Source organism: Artemia franciscana, unplaced genomic scaffold (genome assembly GCF_032884065.1).
Source record: "Artemia franciscana unplaced genomic scaffold, ASM3288406v1 Scaffold_867, whole genome shotgun sequence".
In the NCBI taxonomy this organism is placed as follows: domain Eukaryota; kingdom Metazoa; phylum Arthropoda; class Branchiopoda; order Anostraca; family Artemiidae; genus Artemia; species Artemia franciscana.
The window spans coordinates 13,221-32,597 of NW_027068640.1; the positions used below are offsets into that span (position 1 = coordinate 13,221).

At 35.1% G+C, this 19,377-nt stretch overlaps 1 protein-coding gene across 1 annotated transcript in view; it reads right to left on the reverse strand.

The window, feature by feature from the left end:
* The window catches only part of LOC136043715 (uncharacterized), a gene marked incomplete at its 3' end in the record, with an annotated part of 45,027 nt that overhangs the window by 13,211 nt on the left and 12,439 nt on the right, over nt 1–19,377 (reverse strand). The window contains exons 2-5 of the mRNA XM_065728613.1: nt 14,157–14,337; nt 11,161–11,461; nt 5,488–5,770; nt 1,955–2,135 (exon numbers count right to left, since the gene is read on the reverse strand). Of these exons, the coding sequence (XP_065584685.1) occupies nt 1,955–2,135; nt 5,488–5,770; nt 11,161–11,461; nt 14,157–14,337 (946 nt within the window). The remainder of the gene's footprint in view (nt 1–1,954; nt 2,136–5,487; nt 5,771–11,160; nt 11,462–14,156; nt 14,338–19,377) is intronic.

Below are 19,377 nucleotides of genomic sequence, written 5' to 3' on the forward strand. Positions count from 1 at the left end.
TTTTGACAGTTTTCCCAGTCTACTATATTGATTATATTGTAAGAGTCCATACTATTAAAACGAGAGCATTAAAGAGAGCAGACATTTTTGACGGTTTTACTAGTCTATTGTATAGATTGTATTGTAAGCGTCTATTGTAAAGATTGTAAGTTTGGCTTGTTGGGCTAGTCTAGTTATTGTGTTTGGTTATGTATTTAATTTATTTATCTAGTATGGTATGGCTCAGAAGCATGAGTGCTCCGAAACACGGATGAAGATCTGCTAGATGCTTTCCATAGAAACTGCCTTCTGATTGTTTTGAGTACCCGACTGACTGACCGCATCTCAAACAGTAAACGCTACAAAAAATGTGGCTCAATTCCATTTACTAGTAATGTATTAAGAGAAAGGATGAGATGCATGGGACACGTTCAGTGAACGAAGCCCGACAGATTGCCAAAGATAATCCTTGTCGGCCAACCATCTAGGGCTAAACGAAAAGCAGATCATCCCCAAATGCGTTGGGAGGATGTCGCAAAGAAAAATTTAATTGAAATGGGAACTTCTTGGAAGGGTGCAAAGATCGAGGCATTAAATAGACTAGGACAGAGGAGGAGCGTGCGTGGCTATGTTGGTCTCAGGCAGCTTGGTGCTGCAGTGAGTTGTTAGTACTAGTATCTTTGGCTAGTCTTTAAAAGTTGTGCATGAGACATAAATTATGTAAAATTACAAATTTAATAGAAAATAAAATATAAGTTTGGTGAAATAGGGGTACATTAGTCACGGATACCCCCATGGACGCCCCATACTACATTTTCTTATGCTTATTCTTTTAAAAAAAATTAGAGATGGAGGAGGAGCATGCATAACTGTGTTGACGACAGATGGCTTGGACTACAAATAATTTCTTAGACTAAACTGTTTTTCCATTCACGAAAAACTAAGCAAGAAAAACGGGTTTAATTTCAACAAAGCAGCGAACAAAAAATAAAAACAAAACAAAATTTTAATTAAAAAAGATCGAATATTTTGGCTCCACGTTCACAAGCCTTTTTCAACGAAAAAAAGCAAAAAAGCAAAAAAAATTAAGTAAGAGATATAACAGTTGTTTTTAAAAATAACACAAAAAAAAGACAACTAAACACAATAAAAGAAAAAAAACAGTAAGAACAACTCACATTATAAACAAAGTTCCAGAACTGATGCTACTGCAAAAGAATAAAACCAAAGCGAATGTTTAAAATGAAAACAATGTGTCCCTCTCCTCTCAATTTTCAATGGAGAGTGACCGATTATTTTCACTATAGACATTCGGTTTGGTTTTATTCTTAAGTAGTTGCATTAGTGCTGGAAGTTTGTTTATAAAGTGAGCTGTTCTTACTTATTTTTTTTTCTTTGTGTTTAGTTATCGTTTTTTGTTTGTTATTTTTAAGAACAGCTGTTTTTTCTGTTGAGAAAGGCTCCCAGGCGTGGGGCCGAAATATTCGAATTTGTTTTTTAATTAAAGTTTTGTTTTGTTTTTATTTTTTGTTCACTACTTTGTTGAAATTAAAACCCTTTTTTCTCGCTTAATTTTTCGTAAATTGCTTGATATTGCAGTGATTTATAAACAATAAAAAGGAAAAATCATGACAAGAATTGATTTTTAGACGAATATATCTTTCGGGATAAAAGCCAATAAATGCTCCTCTGGCATAGTTAGCACATACAAGGCTGTCTCTAACAATATAAAAGGGAGGGATAGTGGTTTCGTGTAGGGAATAGTATAAAATACGAAGGGAGATCTACAGGGTTCACCCTTTGAGACCCATCCCAAGGCCAGCCCATTTGAAAACAGAAAATACAGCCCTAAAAACACACGAAATGCACTTTAAGTGATATTTTATTTATTCCTTGTGAGATCAATCCCCCCCCCATACCCTTGGAACTCTTCCTTAATAGATATTAATTACTAATTTCAGTATTTGACACAAACCTTTGCTCGATAGGGCTGTTTGGGGCACTAATGGGGCTTTTGCTTCGAACCATGACAGGAGACAAGGAGCCATCTTGAGCAGTATTGGTGTTTCTTTGTTGTCCAGTCGGAACAGGTGGCGTTCGAGTCACTAATGGGCTATTTGGAGGCAAAGGTGACGATTGGTTAGCCATCAATTGCGCTGAAATTAAAGAAGATATTACCAATAAATAATGGAAATAGGCTTTCTAAATTTTTCATTAGGTGAGAATTGCAAAAACAAATCCAGAAAAGAGACTTAATATATGGTTGGTAGTGTGTTTATTTGTGTGACGTTTTTCGCTTGCGTAATCACTTAGATTGGTTAGTCGTATAGAACTCTATGACTCATCACTCTGACTGTGAAGTTCAGTTTCAGTTTATGTCTGGCTTTATTTGATTAATAAACGAACCAAAAGTATTAGAACGATTTCTGTTCTTAGCGATAGGGCCATTACTTACAAACTAAAACTTGCAGCACAAACAGGCGTTTTTCCGCCATACATGGCATCTGAAAGTCAGATGTTACTTGGTAATTTATTTAACTTGGAACACTTAATTTGTTTATTTATTTATTAAAAGCTTATTTATTTATTTAAAGTTTATTAATTTATTTAAAAAAATTATTTATCTAACTTAATTAAAATTTATATAAAATTACGAAGTTAAGTTTATTTATTTAACTTAGAATTTAAGTAAACTAGGCACAGCATACAGTTATTTAAGTACTATTTGTATTTTCGAGAGCTAATGGTTACCGACAGTAGCACCAATCACTGAAAATGTTTAGAAGTAGAAGATATATTTCAAAACCTGGGGGGGGGAGCACTAAAACAACCAAAAACGGATAATTTTCAATGACAATACCAGAAAAATGTATTTCTCGATGGAAATACCAAAAAGTACTTTTCGAAAAAGGAGGGGGGAAGGCAAAAGACCCACCTGTCCATCCTCCAATTGGTGCCACTAGTTGGCAGGTCTCAGTCAGTACAGTAATACAGCGTTCATATACAGATCTAACAAGGCTATCTTGCCAAACATGTTTTTGTTATACACTTGGTCAGGTGAAGAAATCCAATCAGACATACATTTGAGCGCGACCATAAAGTGGGAATGATAAGTAAACTGAGGAAAGAAGCTTCCCTTTGGGGTAGAATTCGAAACCATGCTTCAGTCAATCACTGATTTCACTGATTTATGTAAACGAGAAAATGTCGATATATATTTTGATTACCTAAATAAAAACTTAAAAAAGAAGAATTTTTGCAAAGAAAAGTAAAGAGCTATATTAAGCCAAAGAAAAGTAGAAATAAACATGTTTAGCATTTCAAACTAAAAATGAACAACAATCACGATAAAAAGTTAAGTCAAGCATGAAAACCAGAAATTATCACAAATAGAAGTGGAGCTCCCCCCCCCCCTTTGTTTCACAGGATTAACAACACAAGAACAAAAATGATATCTCAGGCTAATCGTAAATTGAAAATAAAAGGGATGCTCCTTGTTTTCTACCCTCCTCCTCAAAACCTCTAAATGACTTGAATGTCTAATGACTTGCATTTCGTTGAAAGTATGTTTAACAATGTGTTGTTGTTCGTCAAAACATGAACAACAACAACAAAAAAAGAATATAGCTATAATAACTTTGGTTACTGAAAAGTACTTTTGAAAGTAGACTGATTGTTTAATATATAATGATCATGATTCATGGAAGTATCAGCAATTTTTGATTTATCAATGTTGTACAAGAGAAAATGTTTAAAAATGACTTGGCTAGTGGAGCACAGATAACACTTAGGCCTTCAAAAAACTTAGGGTATGTTAGAACCAGTTCTGTTTGATTTAATTTTTCCTTTTTTTTAGGTTTGCTTTATCGTTCACTGTACTTTCTGTTCGCTTTCAATCTCACTTATCCACTGAATAGTAATTTATGTTCCTTTTAAGCTTGAAATATCATACGAGTTTATTTCTGCTTGTTTCAAGCTTGGCTCAATACAGCTATTTAGTTATCTTTTTTTGAACTATCAAACTTTTTTTTGAACTATTTGACTAGATTTTGTTCGTCTATAAGGAAATGGGAAACGGAAACGAGAAAACGGAAGGTAGTCTGGTTGTCCTACAATCCCTCTGGACTCTAAAAAAGGGTACCACAACTTTGAATTTTCTACTTAGATGGCAAATTTTTGTTCTTGGGATATTGCATATAAATAGTTTTGATAAATTGGGTGGATACAGTGTGTTTTGACTTAGCTCTGCCATTTCCCCATATTCATGTCTACTTACCCCCTTCCTCTCGAAGTTGCCTGAAAGTTTCAACTTATCCTAAGCCGGTCTTGAGATACTACAGATGCATAATTTGGAAAACTTGAGCGTATATAGCGTCTTCTGATTAATCTAACTAATTTATCGTGCATGAGTAATAAGACCCATAAGCCATAAATGTGAAAAAAACAGTCACTTTGCTTGAATTAGAGACAAAAACTGTTTAAGCTCCTATTTTTAAAGTTTAAATTTGATATCCTTAACTGCTTCTGAGATTTTGCAGATATGCCTTTAAGAACCCCAGAATGCAAACAGCGTCTTTTGATTTAGTTCAAAAAACCCTTCAATATTCCCTGAAAGTCTCGACTGAGTCCCAAGCCATTCCTGACACACTTCAGATGTACAATTTCGACATCGTGGATACATTAACTGTCTTTTGACTGAGACAAATTCCCTTCTCAACGTACTCCATAAGTTTCAACATAATACAGTTAGCTGTTCTTGAGATATTGCAGATGCGCCACTTTAATAGCCTGAATGGACCCTCAGCTGTGCCTAAGACACTGCATATAAGCTATTTTGACAACCATGCCTCACATTAAGTCTTTTGATTTGTCTCGTTACTTAATCGTACATAATTTATAAATCTCATAGTAGCTTAAAGTGCAAAACGTTACTGTTGTCTAGATTGCAGACAAAAATTGTTCATCCCTCATACTACCCCAATACTAAGTTGAATTTCCCATGCCTCACTCCCCCCTTTCTTTGCCCAAAGGAACCCAAAAGTTTCAACTGGATCTCCAAATGTGTTCCTAATATATTGCAGATCGGGTATTTCGATAAACTGGATATAGTAGTGTCTTTCAATTTTCCTCTGCTCCCCTTTCCAAGACAAGATTTGAAGTACACTCGACCTCCTCTCCTTTTCCGATACTCCCTAAGAGTTTTAACTCCATCCCTTCAGCCATCATGTAAATACTGTAAATAATTTGAGGTGTCGGCTGCTCGTAGTGTCTTTCGATTTCGTTTCTAGAGTACACTCTTGGGGAGCTTAATGGCATAACCATCGATTCATAAGAGCTTGCTCAAAATACAACTAATCTGGAAAAAAATTATTCACCCATTTTCAGGCCCCTAAACACCAACCCCTCAATCACCACCATTTCTTTGGCTGTCAAAATGTAGAAGTGACAACCGTGACAGTTAATTCTCAAACAATTTTTTTAGTTGAAATTAATTGAACAGTCCCTTACCTTGCCTCAGAAACCCCTCTTCATCATCACTCATTGGTCTCGCCTTTTTCTTTCTCCCACCATCCTCTCGAATGATAACACATCTACCTATTTTCAGATCTCTCAATTGACCCTCAAGGCTGTTCAGTTTAGTGACGGCTTGAAGGTAAATCTTTCTCCTCAGTCTGACTCCTCGACGTCTGACTCCTCGACTTGTTACTGATTCTTCCAAGAGTCGTAAAGCAGCAGCTGTAATTTTCTTCTGTAGCTGAACTTGAAGCTCCAGGGGAGTTATAGCTTCGTCCTGTAAGAAAGCATTAATAAACAAGTTTTTAAAATAATGGAAGAGTTTTCAAAATAATGGATCTAAGTCACTCGTTCTCAGTCTGTGGATCGCAACCCCGAACGGAGTTCCGGTACCAATGCCACAAGGTCACCAGTCGATTTTGAGCTGAATGTCAATACTAGAATGAAAAACGTAGTAAACAGCTATATGATTTTTTTACAAAGAGAGTAACACACTAGCAACAGTTCTTACCACCTCTCAGTCACCACAAAACGCAAAATCTTTTACAGCAAAACGTGAAATTTGCGCCCACCCAAATTTTGAAAAACAAATTTAACCCCACCCCCCCCCCCGCCCAAATGTATGTGATTCGACCCTAGTGCGTCGATTAGCTAAAGCCAAATCCCTTTTACCATGCTCAAGATATCGTCAGATAATTTAGTTTTAAATTTAGATTTTGACACAAGCTGAACCTTAGATCTACCAAAATTAAAATTTTTGCTCAAATAAACCTGGTATTTTAACCTACTGCAAAATACTGCTTTTGCGAAATTTTAGCTGCTTAGTTTTAGCTTTAAATCTGAGTTTCCATGAATATGAACTTTACAATATAAATATATATAAACTTTTTGAACAGCTATTTAAACTCTTTACAAGGTGAGTAACACACTAGCAACAGTTTTTATCATCAGCAGCAACTTAATTGATGTCTTCTTCAAAAAAAAATTCGACCGAGTGAGAGAAATTGTGCGGAGTATGTACTGACGAGGCACCTTTAATGTTTGGCTCCGAAGCTGGCTTCCAATCGTCAGTTGAAGTGACCCCAGAAGTAATTTGGACTGAGATGATTCACCGACAAGCATTACTTGCCAATACTCTGCCTGAGTCACTCAAAGAAGTGTCTAACCGAGTGACTCAAGCTGTAAATGCCGTCAAATCAAGGCTATTAGAAGTGTTCTTATACGAACAGAAGCGAAAAGTCCCATACTTTCCATTAAAGGTTATTGAAACACATCTAAAACCACAGAAGCTAAAACACTCTTCACGACTCCGCCGTCGCACACGCGCAATGACAAACGATTAGGGCGGCACGACGAGCTTATGGGAAAGAATGCTCTGACGGTCTCAGAATTTCCCAGATTGCACGCAACGAAATATGTGTCATTCTTGGAGAAACTTTTCACTATCGTTCGTATATATAAATATTTATACTGTGGTTAGGTGTTTCTTGAGAGAACAGGTGTTGAAGAGATTTTTTGAATTGAGGGGAAAGTTACAAATACTTTTCGTGTCTCAAAATACAAGCAGCCTTGCTTATAGATGAGCTTACGTTGAGTGCAAATTGGCATAGCTGGTCAACATTTTTGAGATATCTGATGGTTTTGAGATATCTGATTCAGAATAATTCATGTGGCTTAAAAAAGCACCAACAAATATGACAAAAATACTAGATTGAAGCTAGTTGAATGGCTTACATATTGAGTAAATAAACATAGCTTCAAAATTTCTAACTGAGCATAACTTACTAACTAACTGAACTAACTAACTGAACTATTTTCAAACAAGATTACTTCATTCTAACCTTACCTTGTTTCACTTAATAATGATGAAAAAGGTCAACAAGATCAATTGCTTGAATTTGGAGTTCCAGAGTAGTGACACTCGCATTCACAAGCTCCTTTTCAGCTCAAGGGCAACCATGAAGTCTAGCATGAAGTCTTTTGTCAAAACTGACATCTTAGAGAATGATGATGTTTTTGTCATACCCATGATCTCAGTTGTTTCAAGGAAATCTCCGAGATTTCTTTTGGTCCAAATACCGAAATACACGTGCATGTCCATAATATATAACATAATATACAATATAAGGGTGTGATACCCTCGAATGATCTCAAACAGTTTAGGTTGAACTGCCTGAGCTTCCTTGTAGAAGTTATCAAACAAATGAGGAAATAAATTGATCATTCTGATCCCACTTTGAAAGCTCTGGCTCGTTTAGACCCAGTGACTGCTTTGAGCGGACTAGTGGGACTGACCGGTCGGTTCAGCAGCTTACTTGGGAAACATGAAGGTGAAGTGAAAAGGTCAAGGAATGTAATAGAGACTCAGTGGATCTTGACGAGTGAGCACAGGGATGAGATTATCAGAACCATGGGAACTGAAATGTCTCCTTCGATCTTTTGGAAGACGTTATTGAATACAAAAAATGCTCAAGGCAAGCCGCAGTTCGAAGAGCTGTCCCTTTTCATACTAAATCTGTGTGCTCTTCCGCATTCCAGTGCAGCTGCAGAACGTCAATTTCCAGTTCTATCAAATATAAAAACGAAACTCAGGAACAGTCTACTTCTCGACACGATAGACTCACCGATGCAGGCAAAGCACCTGGTCTCTCGTACCACAGGAACCGTACACGACTGGGAAATTCCTTCCGATATGCAGAAGAATTTTATGGCCTGGTACAAGAAGAAAGAAAAAGAGAACAATGAGTCCTAGATATAGCCAGGGTCGAATATACTTGAATTTCTGTGGAGGGGGGTCTGTGTGTGAGAGGTTACCAAGTTGTTCAGTGCTTATATATCTGATATTCATCTGTAATTTTTAGTACAGATATGCGTTTGATTTTGGCTTACATTTTTCGTCGGCCTCTAGGTCCATTGGAAGTACGATTTTAACCATTAAGACAGGAAGACTTAGTAGTATTGTTGGTTCAAACTAAGCTTCAATGAGGGCATAGTGACATACTGTACAAGAGAAGAAAAGTAGACACAAAGCATGTTACAACAAAAGGAAGTATGTTCAGGCGTTAAACTTCATTTTTACGAATTTCTTCTCGATTAAATCCAGATCTCGGACAAGTTTTACGCTCGCAAACTAAAAAGCTTAACGCACCTACTGTGGTCTTATATTTTTCCATTTTCGAAGGTGTCAATTAAAGCTTAGCCGATTACGATTGCGACTTCATGCGAAAAGTCTTTAATTTACTGTCGGAATTGATTGTCCCTAAAACTTTTATAAATGTAAACTTTCCTCGCTGGCCGCCCAGACACACATTCACAGCATGTAACATTAATTTAATCCAATATTCCTATTACTTCCATGACGTAATAAAAACGGCTCGATCCCAAGATAATAGTTTAGAATTAAGTTTACTCCTTTTTGAACTGATTTGGAAAAGATTATATATTCAAAACTCTAAATAAAGATTTGAAAATTAAATTTGATACCACTTGTAGCAAAAAATGACACATTTTGTGACACATTATGGAGTCTGAGATGACACAAAAAGCACATTTTCGGAAAAAATATGACACACTCCTTAAAAAAAAATTTGGCAGCCCTGCGAAGGCAGACTCGTAAGTGACATACTGGGTTCCCAGGATGATTTTAAGTCTCTTTTGCACTGTTTCAATTTCATTGTTGTGGTAGTCAATATTATGTACATGTGGTTCCCAAACTGGGCTTGCGTATTCAATCAAAGAGTGTATATTAAAAGTGTATCCAAGCATTAATTGCTTTGTAGGAAACCAGTATCTATCCTGATTTGCAATATACACAGATATTAAAATTACTTGGCGTTTAAGTGTGATGTAATGACGGTATTAAAAGGTAACAATTACTGTATTTGTATATCTTCAAGAACAAAGATATTATCAAACGTTATTTTGAGTTTGATATTTATTTTTTGTAGCTATCACCCATGGAGCTACTGTGCTAATTAAATCTATCTATCTACATATATGTTGCAAATGGATAGAATTCTAGGGTGGCAAATGCTAAAAAAAAATTCTAACACAAAAAAGTGTATTTCCCATAATCGTAAATATTCTCCACATTTTTTTCAATATTTATATTTTAGAGTAAGGGGGATCCAGGGGATGAACATAAAGTTGTGGAGTTCTTTTGTAATCCAGTCATTTTAGATTATAAAAAAAATTTGTCCCTGGAAATCAGCTTTGTATACCAATTCTATTATCAAACACTTACTTTTTGACATGGGGACTTATTCAATAATTTCGTCACTATTCCACCTAATAGTGACATCTTAAAATTTTTGAGATAAATAACAAAAAATTATCCACTAGCCTGTTCTCAAGCGGAGGATCAGTAGGGCAACCTAGGTCAAATAGTTCCATGGCAATTATCTCAGCAATGTGATAGTAGCAAATAGAACCTTTAGGCGTAAGAGCCACAGGTCATTTTCCTAAAGGGTCACTTCGCTCCTATCTTTCTATTTTTTAAGGAATTAAAACAAACCTTCTAAATACAATTGCTAAATAGCCAAGGCTAAAAATTACCATGACTAATTGTAAAAAAAAAACGATTGCAAAAAATTAATGTGTTGAAACTACTCTTTTCTTCTTAAAGAGTTAAAAATAGGCAGACATTTTGAAGAGCCAAAATCTTAAATCAGAAGAATTTTCCAAAAGCTATTTACTCCTTTAATATTCTCTCACGAATACGTCCTTTGAAGTAGTTTAAAGTCGAAACGACAATATTTAAAAACGGCTCTTTAAAAAAAAAGACAGTAAAGATGATATTAAGATGAAATAGTAATAAAATTGCGAATATGTTGGCTTCATATCCGGAAGCCTTTATTAAAGAAAAAAAAAATAGCTTCAAAAGCAGAAGAAAGAACAAAGAAATGCACCCACTCTCTTTACAAAAAGAAAAACGAAAGGAAACTCATATTTAAACAAAAGGCATTTCACGTAACAAAACAATAAAGGACAAGGCAAGATATTTGCAATATATTACTGTATGTACACGTCCAAACTATTTTCTTAGAGGAATTCATGTAGGGCCGAAATTCTGGCTAAAATGTTCTTCGCCAACTAATAATAAAAAAAGAGCATCACACTATAAAAGGTAAAAACGAAGACTTCCACAATCCTCAGTTATATGGTCTTCAATATCCCTTAAAACACACCAATTTTCACTTTCGACACTTTTAAAAAATTATACTACTTTTAAATTTAACAAAACTGACTCGTTATTCGGCATTAGTATGAAGTAAAAAAAAAAATTTCAGATTTATCAATAATGTAAAAATATTTGATTAGAACGATCAGAGGAAAGAATTAGATGAAACTAAAAAGACAACAATAGAGTTTGAACAGAGTAGCAAGAGACTTACATGGATTACAAGAGACTAAAGACTTACAGAACAAGAGACTTACAAGAGATAAAAGACAGCTACAAGAATTACAAGTGACTAAAAAAAATAATAAAAATGAAAAGTAAATTTAAAAAAGCTTATATCTTCAAACGTACTGTAAAATTGTTTTAATTGGTAGCGAAAAAGAGTGAAATGTTTGTAACAAAAAAGCAGAACTCTTGAAGTTAAAATACGAAAAGAAATAGAATTTAAAACTAAAATAATTAAAAATTAAGCGAAAATACAAACTTACATGATCTCTTTGCGAGACAAGGCGTTTCATTTCAGCCAATTCTATATCGTCTGATATTTGTGAAGGAGGAAAATCCTGAGATGCCCTCTGTTGTGGAACATTATAAGCACCAACTGCTGCAGCTGGGTCAACACCTACAAGCGGGGAGTGAAGAGCGTAAGCCGGAACACTGGGTTGAACTAAAGTTGGCCCATAAATCGGGCCACCTACAGGGTGGGTAAACTGCTGAGGCCCTCGCTGCGATTGTCTAAAGTGTGTATGACCATTGATGATTGGTACTGAATGATTACCAAACATGGCTCTATAAGGAGGAGAGGCAAATAAGTACATTAAAAAGAAAAACGGAAAAATGAGTAAACACAGTTAAGTCCAAACATATGGGAATACAGGATTGTTTGACATCCCGTGTAACAACAGCATATCCAGGATTTAGTAATTTTTTTTTCGAGAGGGGGGGGGGGAGTTAACATTTTTTGGTGTAACAGAATAAGAAGACAAAGAGTATTGACTATTTATTTATTTTTTTCTACTCCCTATGTGTACGGGTACAGTAATACACTACTTTAAACCAGTTTCCTGCAACTAAAGTAAAGCACTCCGACAATACAACACGTGTTGCTGATATTCCTAAAAATCATTTAAATGTTTACAAAACCTCTCAACTAATCAACTGTCAAAAAATTTTGACCCAATGTCAGCTTGTGCAAAAAAAATAAACAAAAGGTTTGACAAAGAATGGCACAACACCCCAAACTATAGATTTGCAATTTCTTTTGCTACTTAAAAAGATGAACTAACTTTATGTGATTGGTAAGTGTCCGTAATTCTCAGTCAATTACCGCTCTGAAAACAAAGACGAAATCGTACAAGGCATACCCTAACCGAATAGTGCATCCCCCCATAATACACTATGAGACTTATAGCTTAAATGAGCGCACATTTTTTTTCCTTGGTTTCGATAGTCTACTGTATTGATTATATTATAAGAGAGCATATTGTTAAAACGAGGGCATTAAAGAGAGATTTAAAGAGAGCAAACGTTTTTGACAGTTTTCCCAGTCTACTATATTGATTATATTGTAAGAGTCCATACTATTAAAACGAGAGCATTAAAGAGAGCAGACATTTTTGACGGTTTTACTAGTCTATTGTATAGATTGTATTGTAAGCGTCTATTGTAAAGATTGTAAGTTTGGCTTGTTGGGCTAGTCTAGTTATTGTGTTTGGTTATGTATTTAATTTATTTATCTAGTATGGTATGGCTCAGAAGCATGAGTGCTCCGAAACACGGATGAAGATCTGCTAGATGCTTTCCATAGAAACTGCCTTCTGATTGTTTTGAGTACCCGACTGACTGACCGCATCTCAAACAGTAAACGCTACAAAAAATGTGGCTCAATTCCATTTACTAGTAATGTATTAAGAGAAAGGATGAGATGCATGGGACACGTTCAGTGAACGAAGCCCGACAGATTGCCAAAGATAATCCTTGTCGGCCAACCATCTAGGGCTAAACGAAAAGCAGATCATCCCCAAATGCGTTGGGAGGATGTCGCAAAGAAAAATTTAATTGAAATGGGAACTTCTTGGAAGGGTGCAAAGATCGAGGCATTAAATAGACTAGGACAGAGGAGGAGCGTGCGTGGCTATGTTGGTCTCAGGCAGCTTGGTGCTGCAGTGAGTTGTTAGTACTAGTATCTTTGGCTAGTCTTTAAAAGTTGTGCATGAGACATAAATTATGTAAAATTACAAATTTAATAGAAAATAAAATATAAGTTTGGTAAAATAGGGGTACATTAGTCACGGATACCCCCATGGACGCTCCATTATACATTTTCTTATGCTTATTCTTTTAAAAAAAATTAGAGATAGAGGAGGAGCATGCCTAACTGTGTTGACGACAGATGGCTTGGACTACAAATAATTTCTTAGACTAAACTGTTTTTCCAGTCACGAAAAACTAAGCAAGAAAAACGGGTTTAATTTCAACAAAGCAGCGAACAAAAAATAAAAACAAAACAAAATTTTAATTAAAAAAGATCGAATATTTTGGCTCCACGTTCACAAGCCTTTTTCAACGAAAAAAAGCAAAAAAGCAAAAAAAAATAAGTAAGAGATATAACAGTTGTTTTTAAAAATAACACAAAAAAAAAGACAACTAAACACAATAAAAGAAAAAAAACAGTAAGAACAACTCACATTATAAACAAAGTTCCAGAACTGATGCTACTGCAAAAGAATAAAACCAAAGCGAATGTTTAAAATGAAAACAATGTGTCCCTCTCCTCTCAATTTTCAATGGAGAGTGACCGATTATTTTCACTATAGACATTCGGTTTGGTTTTATTCTTAAGTAGTTGCATTAGTGCTGGAAGTTTGTTTATAAAGTGAGCTGTTCTTACTTATTTTTTTTTCTTTGTGTTTAGTTATCGTTTTTTGTTTGTTATTTTTAAGAACAGCTGTTTTTTCTGTTGAGAAAGGCTCCCAGGCGTGGGGCCAAAATATTCGAATTTGTTTTTTAATTAAAGTTTTGTTTTGTTTTTATTTTTTGTTCACTACTTTGTTGAAATTAAAACCCTTTTTTCTCGCTTAATTTTTCGTAAATTGCTTGATATTGCAGTGATTTATAAACAATAAAAAGGAAAAATCATGACAAGAATTGATTTTTAGACGAATATATCTTTCGGGATAAAAGCCAATAAATGCTCCTCTAGCATAGTTAGCACATACAAGGCTGTCTCTAACAATGTAAAAGGGAGGGATAGTGGTTTCGTGTAGGGAATAGTATAAAATACGAAGGGAGATCTACAGGGTTCACCCTTTGAGACCCATCCCAAGGCCAGCCCATTCGAAAACAGAAAATACAGCCCTAAAAACACACAAAATGCACTTTAAGTGATATTTTATTTATTCCTTGTGAGATCAATCCCCCCCCCATACCCTTGGAACTCTTCCTTAATAGATATTAATTACTAATTTCAGTATTTGACACAAACCTTTGCTCGATAGGGCTGTTTGGGGCACTAATGGGGCTTTTGCTTCGAACCATGACAGGAGACAAGGAGCCATCTTGAGCAGTATTGGTGTTTCTTTGTTGTCCAGTCGGAACAGGTGGCGTTCGAGTCACTAATGGGCTATTTGGAGGCAAAGGTGACGATTGGTTAGCCATCAATTGCGCTGAAATTAAAGAAGATATTACCAATAAATAATGGAAATAGGCTTTCTAAATTTTTCATTAGGTGACGATTGCAAAAACATATCCAGAAAAGAGACTTAATATATGGTTGGTAGTGTGTTTATTTGTGTGACGTTTTTCGCTTGCGTAATCACTTAGATTGGTTAGTCGTATAGAACTCTATGACTCATCACTCTGACTGTGAAGTTCAGTTTCAGTTTATGTCTGGCTTTATTTGATTAATAAACGAACCAAAAGTATTAGAACGATTTCTGATCTTAGCGATAGGGCCATTACTTACAAACTAAAACTTGCAGCACAAACAGGCGTTTTTCCGCCATACATGGCATCTGAAAGTCAGATGTTACTTGGTAATTTATTTAACTTGGAACACTTAATTTGTTTATTTATTTATTTAAAGCTTATTTATTTATTTAAAGTTTATTAATTTATTTAAAAAAATTATTTATCTAACTTAATTAAAATTTATATAAAATTACGAAGTTAAGTTTATTTATTTAACTTAGAATTTAAGTAAACTAGGCACAGCATACAGTTATTTAAGTACTATTTGTATTTTCGAGAGCTAATGGTTACCGACAGTAGCACCAATCACTGAAAATGTTTAGAAGTAGAAGATATATTTCAAAACCTGGGGGGGGGAGCACTAAAACAACCAAAAACGGATAATTTTCAATGACAATACCAGAAAAATGTATTTCTCGATGGAAATACCAAAAAGTACTTTTCGAAAAAGGAGGGGGGAAGGCAAAAGACCCACCTGTCCATCCTCCAATTGGTGCCACTAGTTGGCAGGTCTCAGTCAGTACAGTAATACAGCGTTCATATACAGATCTAACAAGGCTATCTTGCCAAACATGTTTTTGTTATACACTTGGTCAGGTGAAGAAATCCAATCAGACATACATTTGAGCGCGACCATAAAGTGGGAATGATAAATATACTGAGGAAAGAAGCTTCCCTTTGGGGTAGAATTCGAAACCATGCTTCAGTCAATCACTGATTTCACTGATTTATGTAAACGAGAAAATGTCGATATATATTTTGATTACCTAAATAAAAACTTAAAAAAGAAGAATTTTTGCAACCATAAAAGCTTCTTATAGTTTACTCTAATGATTTATTGGGATTTTGCAAGGAGTTAAGAAGGGACAGTCCCAATCGTATACGTGATATTTTCAAGCTATTTGTAAGGTATAATATAAATATTTTAGTCTATTAAAAAAACTCTGTTTATTTGTTGTCAAAATATTAAAACTTCAGCAACAATTTCTGATGCAACGGAAGATCAATATAAGGTCTATATAAGTTTTATATAAGAAGTTTTATATTAAGCTAAATATAAGTTTTAAATATAAACTAAATATAAGTTTTTATATTATTAAATATAAGTTTATATTAGCTAAATATTAAGCTAATATAAGCTTTATATTCGCCAAAAATGATTAGAGGGAAACCAGCCACTGAGTTAGGACATATTTAGAAATCTGCTTCTTGTGTAACCCCTGTGTACATCTTATCAAGCTTTTGAGGTGCTTATTTTGTTCATAATAGTTTAAAATCTCAATAAATTTGCATCTAATGATAGTGTAGCCATAAGAATCCATGGGGTAGGGACTGTAACTTATGTTAAGTTTCAATCCCTTACAGATATATCTTATAGTGAAAAAAAAGGAGGAGGTTTGATCATGTGAGCCCAGTGGCGTGAAACTATAGTTTCTCGTCGGATTGCATTAAATCAGATAAATAGCGGTAAATGTGAAGTTTCGTCATAATTATACATTTATAAGTCTCACCTTTTACCATCAAAAAAATAACTAAAATAAGCAAATCAAAGCCAAGTGAATGGAGACAGGTTCTGGCCTGTCTCTTGTACCCAAGGCAAAATCTTGATTATACACCACCACCACCCCCTGAGCCAATTCCTGTTCAGGAATTATGTTACTGGTAAAAAAAAAATCAACATTTCACTTTGGGAAAGAGGGGTAGCTAAGGGCTCAGAATTGAGCCACACAAACTTATTTACTAAACAGTTTGTAGCTTGTGTTCGTAAGTTCTGAAAGAAACTAATGTATAAAAATTATTTGAAAGATTGTTACTTTTGAAAATAATCCCTTCTTCAACAAAGCTAACTCAGAAAAGCGTAAAATTTTGTCGATTGGCCTGAAACTTATTTGAACCTTGGGCTGAATGGACCTCAATGCAAAAAGATATTAAAAAGAAATATTGCTTTCCTCAAGATGCTGCACAAAAAAAGGGTCCGAAAATTGCCAAGATTATTTCACATCCACTTCAAATGGGTAGATTTTCCTAGAAAATTTGGAGGGGGTTCTTTCGATAAGACATTATATGTTCTTGAGTCCTGTTTAGAGCCAAAACAGCTGCTTGGGGGTGAACCTCCCTCTTGGTTGGTTAGAACTAAGAAAAAAGGCTTACTTTTGTGATGTTTTAATGAAAAAAAGAGCAGAGTGAGACCTAGGGAATTGTCCAATTCCTGTCATTGGAAACGTACGGGGGTGGAGAGCCATCCCTAGGAAACAAAAGAAACAGGATTTTCCAAGCCACAGACGGTGATGTCACATGACATCACCGGTCTAATTACCGTATTATATAAATACATTATCTGATTGGAATTTAAGCCACCGTTCCTTCCCGTTATTTGTTGAGACTGAATTAGGGTTTTCGTGCTTTCCCAAGACAATGAGCTTTCCAGCTCAGGGATAAATCGGATAATAGAAATAATTGGTGGTCAATTACAAGGATCCTCAATATACAAATTTCTTTAGTGAGAAAAATATTGGGATGGCTAGACACCATATGTGGACGAAGGATGATAGATTGTCTTTTTCGGCTAACAGTCTTGGATCAAACGAAAATAATGCGGTTCTTATATGGGATGAAAAGAAATTTTTTTTTAAAAAATGGGAACTTCCTGGGAGGGTATAAAGAGCCCTTGAATAGATTAGGACGGAAAGAGAGCGTGTGAAGCTGTTTTGATCTCGGGCGGATAGTTTCAGTCGAGTAGCAGAATTATCCACCTATATGTGGAAGACATAAAATATGGTTCAATCCCGCTTTCTAGGGCTATAATAAGAAAGATACTGGGATGGCTAGGACATCCTAAAAATGTTTAATTACGTAAAAAAAAATGTATTAAAAGTGGCCAGACCACTCTTTTCTGTTTGATATATTCCTGGAAATTATATTGTTGTAAGCATAGTGCTAGCTATATCAGTTGTCATGCAAACACAAACGTAAAAATACACTTATGAACTCCCTCAGACAGTATCTGATCTGTCAATATTTTCTTTTGCCTTGTTACGAAACTTTTAACTAAAAAAGTGTTGCTTAAAATTTTATTTTTCTCCCCAGATCTATAATGTAACCAAAATTATTATTATTAGTTCATGAATCCGTTAAAGGAAAACAGTGACTCTATCATTGACTCATGCAGCCTCAAAGGGGCAATTCAACAACTCAGAATATGAGATGCTCAATGTGTTGGGTGTTTTAGGATCAACTCAAAATAGTTGTTATGACTGTTATGTTGATATGACAAAACAGTCAAATCAACGTTTTTGATCAGCTTAAAAGAGCATGAAATTTTATACAACAGTCAGTTTCCATTAGAGGCTTAAGCTCAGTCAAAAATGTATAGCTTTAAAACTATAGACTGCTTCAAGAAAGTCGAAGAGGTTCCTTGTAAAATAGCTTGTTACTGCACTTGTGTGCCACCATAGAATATTGACCCACATATAGAGAAAGAAAAGAATCAAGTGCAACTTCGCTCCCAAACAAGATTGCCTACGGGTGGCAGTCAAGTGGTAATGTTTTTTACATTGAATGGAGAGCCAAAATCAAACAGTTCATGGTAACGAACTGCAAGTGAGAAAACTCGGTCCAACAGTGGCCAAAAATTCACGATCATTTGGTTGTTGTTCTTTTTTTTCAGTAAAGTGCAAATTATGCTCCGATCTTGAGAAGGCATGGGGGTTGTCCGCGCTATTCATTCTTTATTATGCTTGTGTTGAGATTGACTCGGTTATTTATGTTTGTTCATTTTGGGTTTCATTTAATTATCGATGGTAATGTATGGTAGTTGTAGGTTCGGAAGACTATTTGACTTTATTTTGCTTATTTCTGGCTCAATCTTTTGTTTAAAAAATCATTTTGTAAAAAAGTGTAAATTAATTCTTATTCGGTTTCCGCTGATATAGCGTCAAAAAAGTTAATTTTAATGTTTTTTTTTTTTCTATAGGAATCCATAGTTGTTCATTTTAAACCTCCTCAAGTTGAAATGAAAAATAAAACTTAATACTTTCCCAAAATATTCTACCAATGCTCTCTGAGAACTCGGATAATCTTAAACTCTTTATTCATTCAAATCGCTGCACCTGAAGTAGTAGTATACTATATTGCTTTAACAACAGGTACGATCTAGCGAAATTTTATTCAATTTTTCTTCCGACCATGTTATCCTCTTTGAGTCTGGTCTTCATTATTTGCTTTGAAACAGTGATCTGAATAAAATATGCATTTATTATTTCCAGTTGACAAGTTTCTTTTCAATTACCTATGTTCTTATCCGACAAGAAAATTAAAATTAACTGCTTGGTTAGGCGCAATTGATATTGTGTGCGTTCTATGGCATAATCAACAGGATCTATTCTTCAAGCTAGGCATACATTTAACTGCTCCAAGCTAGGAAACATGTTTTTAATTTATATATTGATTCTTTCCTGGTGAAATTGGTTCCCTCCTTTTTATCAAATAGATCACAGGTAGTCAAATATCAGAATCATTATTCCAGCCCCTCCCTGTTCACAATGGAGTACCCCTAGATACTCTAGTAGGTCTCCTCCTTTTTCCTGTTATAATAAACAGCCTCCCTAAGGAATTTCCGACAGATGGAAATTTGTGGATGATCTAACGGTTGTTTCAACCTGCTACCGAAACTTAGTAAGTAGCCCTGAATATCTTCAATAATATTGCAGATGACGATGCGGTTTTGGACATGAGAT